The sequence below is a fragment of the Branchiostoma belcheri genome, unplaced genomic scaffold, assembly GCF_001625305.1.
Source record: "Branchiostoma belcheri isolate BF01 breed outbred unplaced genomic scaffold, Haploidv18h27 scaffold80, whole genome shotgun sequence".
Lineage (NCBI taxonomy): Eukaryota > Metazoa > Chordata > Leptocardii > Amphioxiformes > Branchiostomatidae > Branchiostoma > Branchiostoma belcheri.
Genome location: NW_017804465.1, coordinates 1,372,223 through 1,389,978, shown reverse-complemented (window position 1 = coordinate 1,389,978; position 17,756 = coordinate 1,372,223). Strand labels below are relative to the sequence as shown.

The window sequence follows — 17,756 nt, the reverse complement described above, 5'->3', positions numbered from 1 at the left end:
TAACAAGCCACATGTTTGCAACAGCAACGGTTACAGGTAAATGGCCGTTAATGATGACCTTTGCACAACAGTTGTACAGTGTACAAATTATGGCATCTACTAGTACATATCAACTACATTTTCATAAGGCTAATAACCTACATGTAACTAATACAAGAGTGGGTGGCTAGTATGGGATAGATATGAACTTTTGCAATCATAGGAAGAGTTTGTAATCTATACAGTCTTTAATATTTTAATATATATCCCTATGTATAACATGCAGGAGTTAGTTAGGCTCTGAGGATGTCCTTCTGCCACGCCCTCAGGGTAAGGCCCAAAATGTTGTGTTTCAGATTAGCGGGTAGGTTTGGATTCTGCTTTGTGGCCTTGCTAGCCGCCTCCCACCCTCCCCACAAAAAGTACAATAGCCATCGTCTGAAGGCCGTAGTCCCAGTAAAGGAGAAAGTGGGTCAGTATGTGCCATCATCTATTATTCGACACGTTTTAACGGAGGTCAGCGTACAGAAACTAGGTCAGTTGGGATGCTGTGCCCGATAGTACACGTGACATGTGATCTGGAATAGAGACGTTAATTAAGAGGGGGCGATCCGGTTCGGGATAATGAAGGTGCAACAGATTTTTCAGGTACATAGATTTTTTCAAGACAGAAACGAAAAGAACAACAAGCCCAGAAAGTTAAATCCTTATAAGTCCCAACTGTGGCTGAGGCTACCATGATAGGACTCAGTCGGACAAGTCACAACTGAAACTGCCAATTGTTATAAGGGTTTAACACCGGTCATAGTGCTACCATTATCTCTGAGATGGAAGGATGCCTACTCGAATATTTTTCCCTTAAACGATGCCCCAAGTTCCATATTTGCAGACTAAACCTATACACGAGGGCCTGCATGGGGGGTAGTGATTACAAATATTACGCAAAATTTTCGCCGCCGATTGCGAATTACGTTAAAGTCTCAGAGCTCATGATGGCGACTTTACGCTGTACTATTACGAATTACGTTGATTTTTGGGGAGGCTGCCTACGGATTACGAAGACTAAAATGGCCTCATTACGCCTTACGAAAAAGGGCATGCAGGCTCCCTATACAGGCAACGCACCCTCCCTTCAAAATATTACACGATTCGCCCCTATGGCATTATAGCTCTAATGTTGGAAGTTCAAAGGGCAATGTACGTATATACACGCAGTCGTCAGAGACGTTATGGCCGTCAGAGTACAGCAAACATCACGTAACGTCTGTTTCTAGCAGCCAAACGCTGTAACGTACACACTATCAGAAGGTTGGTAGAAAGATGTTTTGGATGGTCGGATGGTTATGAATTGGTATATGGGCTAATATTGATGGTTTGGGTACTGGCGATGTTATTTTGAGCCAAGGTTGTTACTGCCGTGGTCAGTGCAGCAAATACGTAACGTTTCGGTCTCTATCCGCCTGTTTCTGACAGCCGAGCTCCGTAACGAACACACCATGATCATGAGCAGGTTGGTAGATTTAAGGACGTTTTTGACGACCGTCGGCTGGTTATGAATGACTATGTGGGCTAAATATTAATGGTTCGGGGACTGTATGTTATTTTGGGCCAAGGTTGTTTACGCCGACCGACATTTTGCTGCAGTGGTAGAGCTAGATACGGCGCCATAACATATATCAGATATACGTGCATATCATGCTATACATAGGGATATATATTAAAGAATGTATAGATATTAGAAATTCCTCCAGTGATTGTAAAGGTTCATACCTATCCCATACTAGCCACCCTCTCTTGTATTAGTTAGGTTAGCCTTATGAAAATACGTAGTTAATATGTACTAGTAGATGCCATACTTTGTACCCTGTACAACTGTTGTGCAATAACGTTATCTTATGTCTGACAATTTACGTTTCCAATCACACCAGGCGTCATGAATGGAGCTTCATAGCCTCCATAGCACGCCAAAAACGGGGGGTTTGGGGATCTTCAGGGTCTTTGGGAGCTTTTATGAACTATTTTCTGATTGCATATAGACAACATAGCCGGCCTGGTTGAATTACCCCCGTTTTTGTAGAACTGGGCTAATCAGAAAACAGCCGAAGACCACCAAATCCCCAGTTCTATAAGCCTGCTACGGAGGCTAGGAGCTTCACAGGTCTACATAGTACCATTAATAACAGAACTGTGTTGTTTTGATCGACATGGCCCCGGGCAATGGTCCAAATATAGCAGGGTGCACAGGTCAGAGATGAAAGCACGGATAGAAGGGGAGAGCCAGGGTACAAAATGTACATAGTGTACTTGGTACGTTGAAAAATCAACATGTTTTGTTTTCGTCTGAAGCCGTCTTTGCGATGACGTTATGCTGAGGTCAGACGCAAATAGCAAATTGCATTCTCGTTCCCAGGAAACCATGTCTGTTAGCGGGGCAATTATGTAAGAAATATAACAGTGACTTAGTGTCACTTAGCCAGGTTACTGTGGGTTGAATGCTGAAACAACAAAAAATTATAGGTACTGATATAACGTACTCTAGCCCAGTTGTCAGAATACTTCTCTTGTAACAGTGTCTTTTTCCTTCTTTTGGCAGTGATGAAGAGTAACGACGGATTGCAGACTGGCGTCGACTGCTCCAGCTAAAACAAACAAACAAACAAACAAACAAACAAACAAGCAAACAAGGCGACAAACGAATACATCGTCATCAGAACACGTTGAAGAGAGCTAGAGGGGACTGTACAAAAATGCGATGTTCGTCCACGCATGTCTTTGACGAATACTAAGACAATAACCTCAAGATAACTTACTTAAAGAAAAAAAAGCGGTGCAATCATTTACCAAAACTATGCAACAACAACCGTAGGACATCGCAGTCGACGCTCCGACAACCATGGAGTCAGAATCCACCTTTTGGGAGTTCATGGAGAAAACAGGCATGACTCTCGGCTTGTTGACAGTTGTGAACGTGGTCGTGGGCCATCTAGTTCTCCTGGTGGGTCGGCCTTACTTGGGATCCTACGCGGTGTCGGCAAACGGTCGTAGTCAGTGGTTCTTCGAGCTCACCATTGTCGCGAGTCTGTCGGCATCACAGTTGAACCTCCCGCTCATTGTCCCCAAGAGTTGGTCGGTGACACTCTTGTTGACAGTCCTCTGCTTTGCCACAAGTTGGGCCGTGAGCGTTCTTTCTATCTGCCAACTTATCGGTAACAGTTTGTGGCGACCCATTGCAGCTTTTACCGGCGCTGTAGACTTGCTGATCTTACCGCTAGCGCTGGAACTGTTCATAATTCCGCCGTTCTTTCGCAGGCGAGGCGGTTGGAGTTGCCTCTACCTGGACCCAGTGCCGCTGTACGAGATTGTAGCACCTTTGGTGTTTCTCTCCAAATTCTTCACGTGGTACTTCTGGTCGATATGCACGTTCTGGAAGAGTTTGAACTACCTGATACCTCTGGAAACTACCTTACAGGGGTACCTACCAGAACTGTTCTCAATCGTAGCCTATGTTATAGAAACTGTATGGGCACCCATGAGAAGAATTATCGCAGTTATCACACCGACTCAATTCTGTACGTCAATGCTACTAATACCTCCTGTGCTAACTAACTTCGTTTGCCGCGTGGACACTCAAAGAATCGCGTGGAATCTGTGCCAGAAGTTGTTCCGTCGAGGGAAGAAGTTCATACAGAGAATGCCAACGAGAGATCCATTCAATCTTCACTGTACAGTGGATAGGGAAGTCTCTACCGCAGAAGGTTGGTTTTGTTTTATTTTATTCGGACAATGAATTATACACATTACACAATAAAGAATAAAATGGAAAGACCAACAGTGTGCAGAAGGGGGTGGGAAGCCTAGTAGGTTAAGTATATTGAGCCCGCCTCCTTTAGACTTAATATATAATTAATGATACTTAAATAATGATTAAAAAGAAATTAACGGAAACAAAGATATTGTAAACTAGTACATGTAGGTGCTTTAACAAAACAGTTCACAATGACGAAAACAAACTTTATTTTATGTTTAGAGTTAAAACTTGTAGATCCAACACAAAAACCTAGAGCATTCGACCAGTCACTCTGGTCTTCCTCAGTAGACTGACCCAGTGAGGCTTGTCACGTGGCTTCTTTGAAGTGTGACGTCAACACTGGGTCAAAGGTATCTGGTAGACGATGTCGACCCCCGTCGCGGTTAAGCGAAGGGTGATGGACACTGATGTATATAACTTTATTTCATTCTAATTTTTTTTCATTTTCAGGAAACTGCGTGGTGTGCCATGATGACCCTGTAGCGGTAACGCTGGTCCCGTGCGGGCACCGATGCCTGTGTCGGGACTGCGGACTCATACTGACCACGGGACGGCAGACCGTCACCTCACGGAAGTGTCCCTTGGACAGGGGACCTATTACATCGGTCGTCGACTCCCATGACTTCATTGTGTGGGAAGCTGCTAGTCATTCTACCTGAGGAAAAAACTTACGGCGCCATAACGGATGATTCCTCAACAAAGGATAGGCTTGGTAACACTACCACTTATACAGTGACTTTTGCGTGAATTTGGAGCAACAAGAAATGTCAAACTACTAGTATGTGACAGAATGATAAAAACACGTGAAAACGAGAATTTGGGGAAAAGTTGAATCGTAAAATGGGAAGAAACAGACACCCTAGACGCTAAATACAGTCATTTTCTTTGGCACATTTGCTACCGGAGAAAAAAAAAACCCACAGCGCGCTACCTTAACAGGTGGTTCTTCAACCATAGGCTCCCTCGGGTGGCATTTAACTCGATACCGCAATCAAGGGAGAAGAAGGGGGCGAGGTCAACAGATGGCAATTGGAAAGAGTCCGAAAGACAATCATGACAAACCTAGAGAAGACAGGTTTCACGTGGTAGAGAGCATGAAGGCTGGCACTGGACAGAGGGGAGTGGAAAGCAACGATGGTAGCGGCGTTGTCAAAGAACCTAGGCCTGGCAGCTGCAATGTTAGAAACGCAACAATAAGGAGAAAATTCATGGTTGATGATACAGCAACTGGATAAGAATGTCAAGAAAGATTGGAGATAAAAGTGTTCAAATTGGTGGTCGTGGCAATGATATGCACATATTTCTACTGAAGTAGTAGAGGTATCATGACATTTATGTAAATATTGCAACAACAGTTGTGTGAATAGAAATGAAGGCAAAAAGAGAGCAAAGACAGACGTGGATAGAAAAAAGGTTGGGATGACGAGTTATAAGAAAATGTTGCAAAATGTAATAAAAGCTTATTGTTGCCGTTATAAATTCATAAGAAAACGAGGAATCATGTCTTTTACAATTATATGCAATGTACAAATCATGAAATGTCCTTATATAGTTGTGAAACTATGAAAATTATTATGTACAAATCACATGCCTAAATCAATAAGTTACCAAAACGCACAGGTGTTGCAATTGACTGTGAATATGATCTTACCTGATCTTGAGTGAAATATCCATGGCTTACAGCAAGCGAAAATGTCACTAAACTGCCAGCAGAAACTTAGTATTTTGTTGTCTTATTTTTATCAAAGTAAAACTGTTGTGACTGCATATAGTCATAACAACAAAAAAAGAAACCAGAAGAGACAAGTAACAATAAAAAAAAACAATATATTTGTCTTTCCCACTGAGAGGTGAGGAACATAGAAGCATTTCTGCTATAATCTCAACAGTATGTACAACATAAAAATACAACTGTGAATTACATCTTCTTGCAACAATGAATGGGTTTGGCATCTTTGCTATCAGTACATTTAATATACACTGCCAACACACCTCTGGATCTGCTTGTCAACAACTTTGAACAACAATATAAGAACTTCTCCTCAGTGGTAATAGAGAGATATTTAGGGATCTCACAGTACAACATCTGTGAATTCATTCATACTGCAGATAACTCACATTTGGTCTTTTCTACTGCATACATGTATATAACTATCTTACTTTACAGAGGAAGACATTTAAAAGAAAGATAGATTGCTTGTATTCACAGCAAGATTATGACATATTTTGGTAAAACTTTCATCCATACATATATATGTCAAATTTACAGCAAATAAAAATATACGCTTCAAAAATAAAATTAATGGTCCAGCGACATAGCTGGAAAATCAGCCAGTTTGCTTAACAAATGTAGTCACAATGCACCGAATTTGGCACACACATTGAATGTTTTTGCACGAAAATTTATGTTATCTTTACCTACTACAATAAAGGCTAGCTGTGCAACGTGGCATAGCTGGGTACAGAGTTCCTGCGACTGCCATATGTAGAAGCAGGTGTAGTTTTCCTGCGAGGGATAGGGGGCGTTCTTGGCTGGCTCACCAGTGTTCTCTGTTGTGCATGAGGGAACCTCTGTGCCAGCAGTCTGGCCTCCAGCGGTGTCGGCTCAGGTTTGGGCACGTCTGGCGTGTTCCCCGTAGACAACAGGACAAAACGACTGGGGGAAAATAGCAGCAAATAGGTGGATTTAGATCATGAGAAATGGGCAAATGATTTTTTTGTAGCACATAGCTGGTCACAACCATATTCACATAAAGAGGCTACATCTCAAATGGTGAAGGAATGAAGATTAAAGTAGTATTGAAAGAAATGAAGACTAAAGTAGTATTTGGACTAGCCAAATTAATCATGGAGGAAAAAAGAGGGGTATTAGCAATGGAAAAGATGGATTGAAGGATAAATATATCAGAGAAGGGAAAGCCTGGATGACAGTAAGCCAAATTGTAGCAGAAACTGAGAACCGAAAAGGGTGCAGAAAACTTGTCAGATCTTCTGTGGCCTCCCATTGGTCAAATTAGCAGACAATAAATGAGATGAGAGAATCTATACAGAATGTACAAAATAATCTTTCTTGAACGTTCTTAAAGAAAAAAGTTCCAGTCTGTCCTTACTTGCATTTGCTGGGGATGGACTTGCTTGACCGTGGTCTGCGGATGAGCAGGGGTTCGCTGGAGCTTCTGTTCTCCGTCTCAAACACATCTTCTCTCCGCACGTACGACTTGCCTGACTGGGGACGCATAGAGATTCTAGGGACACAAGAAAGAGTTCAAAGTTAAAGGAAAAAAAATTGTACATCTCAAAGAGTTAAACACAGTCCAAAAGCTAATTCATAGTCGGATGAAAACCGTTAGGTGTCAAGGTGTTGTAGATTTACGAAAATGTTTCACCAGTACATTTTGTCAAATGTTGGCTTGAAAGTCCATCTGTGTTTGTAAAAGTCATTCTGCAACAGGTTTGAACAGGTGCATAGATGAGGGCATAACAAGAGGGTCGGATACAGCAGCGAAGAGAGCCAAAAAGAGACAGACAACACCTCAAAAGTGTACATAATGGCTGCCATCTGTTTCTTGGAAGCTTACTGCCTAAAAGCCAAACATTACACATTACCTGAATGGCCTCTCCAGCCCTAGCCCCTCCTTGTGTACAGGCTTCCTGGGCTGCGGGGGAGGGGGGGAGACTTGTGAGGTGTCCGCTCTGACATCGCCGGACAGACGGGAGAAACACGCTGGGTCCACAGAGGTGGCTGTGGTCTGAGGCCGTGGCAGGATGTGCAGCGAGCTGTCTGATTTACTGGCGTAACCTGCAGGGAGGAAAATCAGTCAAGATATTTATTCTAACATCTGATATATTCACATTCCAATTCATTGTGGCATTGAATGGCAGAGTGTCTACTAACAGACACCAGATTGAGAGGTCCCTGGTTTGATCCCTGGCTTTGTGTCCTTGGGAAAGGCACTTAACACAACTTTCCTCACTCCACCCAGGTGTAATATGAAGGAAAGGGAATCGGCTCCGCCTTCCAATACCATTGCCTTTAGACCTACTGCCCCTAGGGTCTTAAAAACTGCCTTTTACCTTTCAGTTAACTGACTACCATCCAACCAACACTGTGGCAGTTAGACATAAGGCTCAAAGGGAGGAAACAGATAAATACTGTTGTGGTACTAACCGCCATCAAAGCCCTCCCCATGACAGTCATGATGCCCGAGTAAAGACCGTCTCTTGTGCCACTGCCTCAGCTCCAGGACAAACAAACAAACAAACAAACAAACAAAAAAACAAACAAACAGCCATACTAACCCCCGTCGAAGCCCTCCCCGTGACAGTCGTGATGCCCTAGTAAAGACCGTCTCTTGTGCCACTGCCTCAGCTCCAGGACCGCTCGTCTCTCCTTCGCTGCCTCCATACGCTGCTGCTTCTGCAGCTTCAGTAGCTGGTACCTGCATGGGGAAGGTGAGAAGTTAAGTTTTGAAACATAATTATGATAATGTTATCCCCAAGGCCTTAAAGTATAAATTAGGAAATTAGCAAGAAATAGGAGAGTCTGCAAGACAATATGCAAAGAAGAAGAAGAAAGTAAAATCTTTAAACGGGTCTTGAGTTGAATATGATATAGACATACCATTTAAATTAAAACAATAAATCAGAGATTTCAGACTTGTAAATACTTCATTTTTATTAGAGACTTTCAGAATGTGAAGTATGGAACTCTCGGCTTCCTGAATTTTCCCATGCCTGATGGCTCAAGCCAGATTTAGACAACTTTGACCTTCTGTCACTCTGCCTTTGGACAGACAGAGTGACAAACCACAGCTCAGCTGCAACCAAAACGATACCTGGAAGTTACATGTATGAACAGTTCTGAATAGTCTTAAGAAGATACCAAGTACCAACCTTTCTATTGCTCTGTCCTGCCAGTGGTCATCAAATTTCAGGCCATCATTCTTGGGGAGCTCTCTGTAATCTATTAGTACTCTGTAGAGAGATAATTATTAAAAAAGAAATGTTGTAAAATAATGTAATTTCAACCAAAATCATACTTTTTTCTTGTTCTACATCATGACAACCACGATACTAAACAATTTTAAATATGCAACAGTTGTCCTGAAGAAAAATTCACCAACAGTTTAGTACCATCATCAATGACCTCCATGCTTGCATGAAGATTGTTTATTTTAAGTAATATGAAGATTTTTTAGTTACTTTACTAACCTTCCTTCTGATGGATCTGGTGATGCTGACTTGAAACTGACATGAATACCTGGTGAAGAATAAGACTGTTAGACCCAGTCCAAGTTACATTATGTATGCCTACAATTAAGTGAAAAGGATATATAGTCAAATAAATTGTATTAACATATAGCCAGATGACGTCGACCAATCAGAAGGCTCCATTTCCCCCATAACCCAGGTCAATAATATCCGATATACGGACCTGCGGGTCCGTAACCAACGCTACCATTACATGACAGGGTGGTGTTTTCTTCTAACCTACCCATGCACCCTACTTCTAATTCTAAAGACCTTTCTGATAGACTTGTTTATGTAGAGTAGTAAATTAATTTAGTTTTGATAGAACTGCTGAGTTGTCGTCAGATGAAGTAAAAGCAGTGTTTGGGGCAAGCGCAGAGATGGATTTGGACAATAGTGGTGGAGAAACAGTTGAGGAATTCGAAATTCAGCGGTAAACTTCAGCGGTAAATTTAGTTCATATCTGTAACTTTCAGCTTTAAATAATTGGTTTGTTGCGATGAGAATTCACTTCAATGCAAGATTAAAAGATCTATATGTTACACAGAAGTTGTTTCAGCTTGATGACCCTTGATGTACATGCATATGTGACAATGTCTATATGATAATAATGTTAATGACCCGCTTTCCTTCGGTGTATACGGTGTCATAATTCATGGTCGGTTCCTATAACCACCTCATAAACAACCTCGTCCGCTCCGCGGCCTCGGTCGTTCATTCGGTGGTTATAGGAACCGACCATGAATTATGACATCGTATACACCTCAGGGCGGGTCATTGACCCTATATTATATTATTAGTAAATCAGCCTCTTTTGAAACCTTAGACCATTATGTGACACCAGTGAGATGAATGGGTGCTTTGAATGTCCAACTTTGAATGAGAAATTTTGACACTGTCAATTATACTGTCAAGTGTCAAAACTTTTTGAAAAAATGGGAGGCGTTTCAAAACTTTTCTAAAGGGTGCTTTTGCACTGTGACTGACAACCACAGTAGTGTCAAGAGAGTATGAATGAAGAAAGTGTGAAAGATAAGATTAATGTAAATATGAAAAACAGAAAAACTATACCAGAAGCTGCAGTATTCGGCCGTGCTGTGCTCCCCTCATCCTGGTCTGACTCTGGCTGCGGTGTTGCTGCTGCTGCAATGTCTTCAGTCGATGACTGCGGCCGCACAGACTCCACTGTACCCTGCTTACTACTGATCACAATCCTTGAGGCTGGAGCCTGGTACATGTCTGGGGAAGAAAACATGATGATTTTTCGTTATTGAAAAACGTAGTACAAAAGTATGGGACACAGGGATGAAAAACTCCTCCATCTGTATTTCTAAAGACAACTGGTAGAACAGGTAGATTAAACAGTAGGGCTTCTTCTGTGTTAAGCTTTTAATTCTATAATTTTTATGGAATGTGCACAAAAAACTTTCATTACACAATAAATAAGATATCTGACAAGTTTAACTGTCTGATTGTCATTAGGTACTTTATATTTAGTCTTAAGACACCGGTTGGATTGTACTAAATAACCCTTACAGAATGTACAGAATCTCTGACAAACTAGTTTGTTACAGGTGAAAGAAAAACAATTACACACCTGGCCATGGATAGACAAAACAACCACCTGTTATACCTAACCTTAAAGTTTGCATATCTAACCGGCTATCTAGCGACAATGCCTCTACTGCACTTAGTGGCAGTGAGTTCCACCCTTATGATAGTTCTAGGAAAAACTTATATTTGTTGAAGAATCCCTGAAGTTGATTTAGCCTCTAGGGGGTAACCCAGTACTTTCATGCTTCAGCACACCTTCTGGTAACTGGAGAAGTCTGAATGTGTTTGCTGGAGCAAAACCAGTCAGGCACCGTGCTTAACCAACAAAACCTTCTATTCTCACAGGCTGGACTTTTGCAAACAGTCGCTCAAAGGCAACGCAATGTTCTATAAATCAGGGGTACAGTTACATTGTGATGGTGGTGCTTCTAAAGTGCTTAGTTCTCACAGTTATGCAAGAACACTCACACACGGAAGAAATCCAAAGCTTTTTACCTGTCACCTTTTTACTAGACTTTCTTTGTAAACTTAGGTCTCCTAAGACGAGCTAGAATTCTGTTGTAATTATTTCTACAAACTCTGAGTTCCAATTACAATTGTAACAAGAATTTAAAATCTAAACTAGAAAGGCCAATATTTGCTTTGGAGCAAATATAGCGATGGGTTCACCACATTTTACCACATGGCAGGGAAAGAATGAGAAACACAAGGGAAAACAATGCTTTACATTGATATAACTATAGTATGAAGTAACATACAACTAAGACTACAACAGTTGGATAGCTATTCCCTACATTATTGGTTAGGATTGCATAATGCAAACTGTTGATTTTCAAGATAAAAAGAAGCGTTCATAGCCCGCATTCCAATGCTGGAGCAGGAAAGCTTAAAATACCTACCAAAACACTTGAATACAGACATACTGTCAGTATGGCATGGCTCTGTGCAGGTGTAAATGAAGTTAAGCCAGTTAAATCCCAACAGCCAATCAGCAAGGAGAATAGAGGAAAGCTGCATGCCTATTGGTTGATGCCTTGCATGCCATTGTGATGACTCATGTCCAAATGTGGTAAACACTGCACACTTACACAGTAATACATTAGCTATTACACAGCCAAAAAACTCAAATAAAACCATTCTAAAAGCCTGTATCACAATAATTTAAAAAACGCCTAGGGGTATTTGCCCACTGTACCTCCATACCAAATTTCAGGACCTTAGGCCCTAAAATGAAGAAGCTGAATCCATTTAAAGATATGGCAGGAGGAGGAGGAGGAGAAGGAGAAGAAGAAACATCAGAAAAAGCAATATGGTTTCACCACACCACTTCGTGGTGTGGTGAACCCATAAAAAAACTTTCTTCTAAGTATGGATTGATATATAAGGATATCTTATACTAAATTAATAAATTTAGGTTATAAAGGCTTATGTCCAACATTTATCTCACAATCTTCTACATCGTTTGTTGCTTGTATTTTGACCCAAACAACCAAGGAATGCTGTGCAAAATATTTATCCATTCCTGACTAAAGTGCAAGCGATTACAAATTTTGGTTTAAGTTTTGAAGCACATTACTCTGCAATTATCCCATAAACATGATGATTACATGGACCATGACACACAAATTCACTAACTTGGTAGTATTATTGCTAATATTGACTCAAACAACCAAGGAATGCTTTGCAAAATGTTTATCCACCACTGTAACAGCAAACCTGCTTTAAAATTTACTCTTAAGGCATTTTAAATATTAATCAAATTACACTGCAATCATCAAAGATGATTACACGTCGGAGTAAAAAATTCACTACTAACAATAATCACTGTACAAAATGTGCTCATAAATACATTTGGGAGTAATCTCTAGTATTGGCCCAAACAACCAAGGAATGCTGTGCACATTATCCACTATGGACTAAAGTACATGTAAGCCAGAAGTCTTAAATCACTCTTGAAGGCGTTTTAAAGTCTGTAATTATCCAAGATGATCACAAATTCACTACAATTATGAAGCATAGGGCCAAATGCACTCATAAATACATGAAGTATTGCTAGACTAGACCCAAACAACCAAGGAATGCTGTGATCCAGACTTAGCCTGTATTTTAAATTTACAGGGCTGGCATAATTTAAAGCATATTACACTGCAATTATCCAAGACGATTACACAGATGACTACAAGTTCACTTCAATAAACACTCAATATATGAACAAACGTGCTCGTAAACACACATTACTGCACTACAGCCCATTGACTCCTGAGTAAAGACAGAAGAGCAGAGTAAACAACAACCATACAAATCACCATGGAAGTGGACAGGCTGTACTCAGGCCAGGAGACTCAAAACAAAGCCAACCATTCACACCTGGCAAACACTCGCACTGGTTTCAACTCCAAACTGTTTGTCCTGAGAACTAGTGCTGTTGTAGTCCACTGGGGCTACGTACGTGGAACCTAGCAACACACATTTCACTCGGCTATGATGTATTACTTACTGTCATTACAGATTAGTTTCTGCTTGAATACCATTTTACACTGTAACTCATGTATCACATTGAAAGGAACATGTAAGGCCCATTGGAAAGGACATGCATAAGTTAATAGTTAAAAACAATGTGCACACTACGAAATAAGACACAACAAAACTTCTGTAACAGGTGTACTGTACTGCAACTCTTTGCTATCAAAATAATGAGAACATAATGATTTAACGTACATGCCTTAGACAATTATAAATGGTCTGGTATATACCTAAATGGTCCACATATAAATCAATCTGATCCAACTTTAAAATCTGCTGTCTGGTGTCTAGTCAAAGCCACGCCATGAAACAACAATCCTTAATATGACAAGATGTCAAATACTTCTGAGGCTAACCTACATTTAGTACTACATACATGTAACAGCAATTTTACATGTAGCCTTACCTAACACACTTTACACAATCAACACAACCTAGACACAAGCATTAATATGCCTTCTTTAATCTGATCCAACATACTGTTGACTTTATGCCATGAAGCAAAAATTATCCTCATTTAGAAAGTGTCAAATGCTCATGGCTAAGCTACATGTAGAATTAGTACTGAACAGCAATTTTAGCCCTACCAACAGGTACTCTTGGCACAACCTACTAGTAGACATAACCATATACTAAGTCTTGATGTTTAACTACTCACACTCAGCAAGTGCACAGCACTCAGCACACGCCATCTTTGGTTTCAAAGTCCCCCGGCCTCTTGACGACAGTCTACCACAGGTAGGTATATACAAAACTTCCCCCATTCAAATTCAATGAAAGTGAAAAGGCTGAACACAACGCCGTGAATACCGCCACACCTCGCAAAGGCGTATCACGTTTCAAGACAGGTTGTTACGTTCACAAAGACATGGAAGAAACGTTTTAAGAAAAGCAACAAACCTGTAGGTGTGTGGCAGCCAGTCTGCGCACTCCAAGTACTAATTAACGAACATTATCCACGAGTAGAACACTCTCAACTAACGAGCTACACCAGATAATTTCTTCGCCAAGGTGACGTCACGAGCGACCGACTTGTGTTGACTTTACGCCAAGCTGGGTACACAAAACATCTGACCCGGGATGGAGTCCAACCTTTTCAGTTCTGAGCCTCGAGGGCAAAGGCTTTCCGATCTTATTAAGACCTGGCCGCGATGTTTTGCCGATTTGAAAGTGCAGGGGAAATCGAGTTTGGCCAATTATGTTCACCCTGGGTGTTTGGGGGTAAATTTTGCTGCTAGGGTTACTTTGCCTGGTGGTTAATCATTGGTCAGTGGTTTGAATAAATGAAAACAAAATGTAAATCTTGTTTTGCTGGATTAAAGTGGGCTATAGAGCTTTCTCAAAATGCATAAAATGAGTGCCCAGGCTTTTTGGGGGGTAAATTTTGCTGCTTAACTTTGCCTGGTGGCTAATCATTGGTCAGTAGTTGAATAAAGCAAAACAAAATCTTATTAACTGGATGTATTAAAGTGGGCCTTACGTAGACATTTCTGAACGATGCATAAAATAGCGCTGTGGGTGTTTGTTGTAAATTCTTCACCTACATGTAGGTTGCTTTGCATACTTCGTTTAACTTTAGGATTGTTGACTGGTTGCATAAAGCAAAACAAAATGTAAATCTCGTTTTGCTGGATCAAAATAGATATAGAGCGTTCTGAATGGCACCTACATGTAAAGCAAAGTTTCTCTCAACTTTCCTGAGGACATTTCTGACCTAAATCTTGAAATAATTGCAGGCTGTATTGTTGAGAGATAATCACTATTGATAATCTTAAGGCGTCTGTGTTTGACTGAAAACAGAGTTTACACTTAAGAGAAGAGGCACTTAAGTATACTTAATGACCTGTCATCATGACACGATAGTCATTGAAAAGTGATGTTAATTACTGCATGTGAATTGCATACATTATGCAAATGAGAGCATCAGTCTTAGTAATAATACCAATAACCATACTCACCTTTTGAAGAACCAGAATATAGGCTTAATATAATCCAATGATTTAATGCAAATAACATGTTCTTTGAAAAATATGTGGCATTGTTATACTGAATGTTTCTTCTAATTGTTCACAAGTGAGACTTCTAAAACATGTCTGTTGAAATAAAACATGTTATTCCTTTTTTTTTTTTACAAAATAAAAGAAAGCAATTTTGTCTGGGCCTGAATTCTTCCTGCAAGAGTTCATAGAAAAGCAGCCAGCAGGACAGTTTAAGTGTTTCATGGAATTAAACAATTTTAAAGTTCAAACAAACAAATAAACAGACCAACCTTCCGTAGCTGCACTTTCCCCCTCGCTCTTGAGTGAGACCATGGAGGCAGCAGCACTCGGTCTTCTACTCAGGTCTGCTTCACTCTAAAGGGGAAACAACACATCAGAGATTTCAGACCTCAAGATCTCTGAGAAGTATTTAGGCTTTTTAGGAGTGTATTGGAAGTTCACTGGTGTATGATTATGGTGAAATACAGTTACCCAATTGAATTACATCATTTGTATAGAATAGAATAAAGCTTTAAAATGCTGACAGGGTTTTCTGCTACATATAATTTTCTATATAACCCCATACCGGACAGTGAGTGTGAGTGAGTGATGTATGTGTTTGTAATACTCTATGTGTGGGACACAACACCAGCAACAGCTGCCTGTGTCCCACATGTATTGCATTGTAAATTTCAATAATTAAAAATCAAATCAAATCGATTTTCACAAGAAATGCCATACCATAGAATTTTTGTCAACTATCCACAGTTTGCTCTGTCTCAAAGAAAATATTTTTGAGGTATACATTATAGATCTATTGCTTGAAGTATTTTATAACAGGTGCTTTGATACATGTAAATAAGGATCATTAAATTTAGCATTCACACTATTCAGATAGTTAATGTCATCTCTATAATGGGACAGCTATATATATTTAGTGTTCAATGGATAATAAATTCTAGATCTGCATGCACAGTGACAGTCATAAATTGTTCCAGAATAATGGGGTTAACTAAGGACAAAAAGGTCAACTGAGGACAACTTCAACATCACCATATATAGTCATTGCATTACAAATTGTAAAATAGAAAAAAAATCTGACAACTGTTCCAACAGATAGTACATTGTCTTCATAATATAGGCCCACTTTATACTATTAAGGTCAGTTTTCCAATATTAATGTGCAGTATCTTAATTACCCAATGATGGTGAGATTTTACTAAAAAAATGCATTAACAGCAGAACTTACCATGTTGGCAGAAAACTTTTCCTGTTCCAGCAGGCCCAGGAGATCCTCCCCCTCCCCGACAGTGGTCCCTCCTGCCTCCTCACTGTGAACAGACTTCCTGGTGCTGGCAGCACTGGGCGGCTTCGACTGTACCAACTCACCTGCGGGGGGGACATCACGACATAGGAAACTTTATTCGCAAAAATCTGAATTTTTGCTAATTTCCAATGCGATATCAAATTTCTCAAAGAATTAAAAACTTTAATAAGAGAAAACATTCAGTTACATGTGACATCATTTACCATATACTAGACAGTACAATTTCAAAATTACAGAAACCAAATAACAGAAAGATCATGAATGTTCATCTGTATTCATAGTAATCTTTGTAAAATTTTGAACTTTATTCCAACACAAACTTACACACATCAAATTTGCAACGACTACTGTTCAGGATAATTAATGACCAATCACTCAAAATGTAATTACAGTTACAGGCACGTGACATTATTCTCGCAAGACTTTACTAATACGTGACGTCAGCAATATTAATCAAAAGTGCCAGGGAGTTACAGAATATATTACATACCATCCGATAAGGATGCCTCTGAAGGTGCAGCTGCGGCAGGTGTCTGTGTGGCATCGCTGCAGTTGGGAGAGGAGGACCGCACAGGTGTGGCAGGTGCAGCAGGTGTTCCAGGTGGCACCTGCGGATCAGGTGTGTCCGAAACGCCGACCTCGGATTCAGCTTCAGATGGCACCTGTATGTCATGAAGTAGAGAAAAATATAGGTTAGAGTTTGCCTTAAGACATAATTAGTACATTTGTACATCATTCATTGTCTGTACCACAAGATAGAGAGGGAAAACAGATGATCCAGGTATGTCACAGGCTCCAGTGTGTCCAAACGTCAGCCTCTGAATCAGCTTCAGATGGAACCTTTATGTGACAAAGTGGAGAAGGTTATTTTAATGTTGGATGGCCTTGTGTAAAATGGGAACCTGTATCTGTATCTGTATAGCAGGTATAACCGCTTTTGGCATAACACCGTCACCAGCTTCGCAGGCTCGCGGCGCGGCGGCAGCTGGCTATATTACACCGATCGACTTGTTACACCTTACCCTTCAACATCTAACTCTAAACATTGTTTAAAGCTATCTAATGACATTGCCCCTACTGTACTTGGTGATAGTGAGCTCTACTTTGCGATAGTTCTAGGAAAGAATGAATTCTTGAACGCCTCAATCCTTGGTTGATAACTCTGGTACCTGAAGGCATGGCTATTTCTTGTTCTCTTCTGGGCTGGTATTAGGTATTAGGAACCTGACTTTGGTTGAGAAGACAAAAGGCAGTGGAAGAAGAGGGATGGGTTTTACCTTTCTATATGATGCTAGACACAGAGGACCAACAACCCACTGCCCATATGGCCTCAAAA

The 17,756-nt window shown here is 40.5% G+C and overlaps 2 protein-coding genes across 2 annotated transcripts in view; one reads left to right on the top strand and one right to left on the bottom strand.

The window, feature by feature from the left end:
* Positions 1–341: 341 nt before the first annotated feature.
* Positions 342–4,626, top strand: LOC109486514. Its single transcript, XM_019790349.1, has 3 exons — positions 342–1,287; positions 2,573–3,734; positions 4,238–4,626. The coding sequence occupies exons 2-3, from the start codon at positions 2,873–2,875 to the stop codon at positions 4,444–4,446; spliced, it is 1,071 nt and encodes a 356-aa protein (XP_019645908.1). The 5' UTR covers positions 342–1,287; positions 2,573–2,872; the 3' UTR covers positions 4,447–4,626.
* Positions 4,627–5,960: 1,334 nt separating this feature from the next.
* LOC109486518 overlaps positions 5,961–17,756 on the bottom strand; it is a 30,683-nt gene continuing 18,887 nt past the window's right edge. Inside the window, exons 27-36 of the mRNA XM_019790353.1 lie at positions 16,907–17,082; positions 16,456–16,462; positions 15,384–15,468; positions 10,109–10,276; positions 8,999–9,047; positions 8,681–8,761; positions 8,087–8,226; positions 7,394–7,586; positions 6,898–7,032; positions 5,961–6,443 (exon numbers count right to left, since the gene is read on the bottom strand). Coding sequence (XP_019645912.1) covers positions 6,221–6,443; positions 6,898–7,032; positions 7,394–7,586; positions 8,087–8,226; positions 8,681–8,761; positions 8,999–9,047; positions 10,109–10,276; positions 15,384–15,468; positions 16,456–16,462; positions 16,907–17,082 — 1,257 coding nt within the window. The 3' untranslated portion in view covers positions 5,961–6,220. The remainder of the gene's footprint in view (positions 6,444–6,897; positions 7,033–7,393; positions 7,587–8,086; positions 8,227–8,680; positions 8,762–8,998; positions 9,048–10,108; positions 10,277–15,383; positions 15,469–16,455; positions 16,463–16,906; positions 17,083–17,756) is intronic.

Excerpts from the sequence above, each read along its gene's own strand:
- LOC109486514 (XM_019790349.1), top strand. The coding sequence starts at position 2,873 with ATGGAGTCAGAATCCACCTTTTGGGAGTTCATGGAGAAAACAGGCATG. Across the intron at positions 3,735-4,237 it reads GGAAGTCTCTACCGCAGAAG|GAAACTGCGTGGTGTGCCAT; the intron begins GTTGGTTTTGTT and ends TTTCATTTTCAG.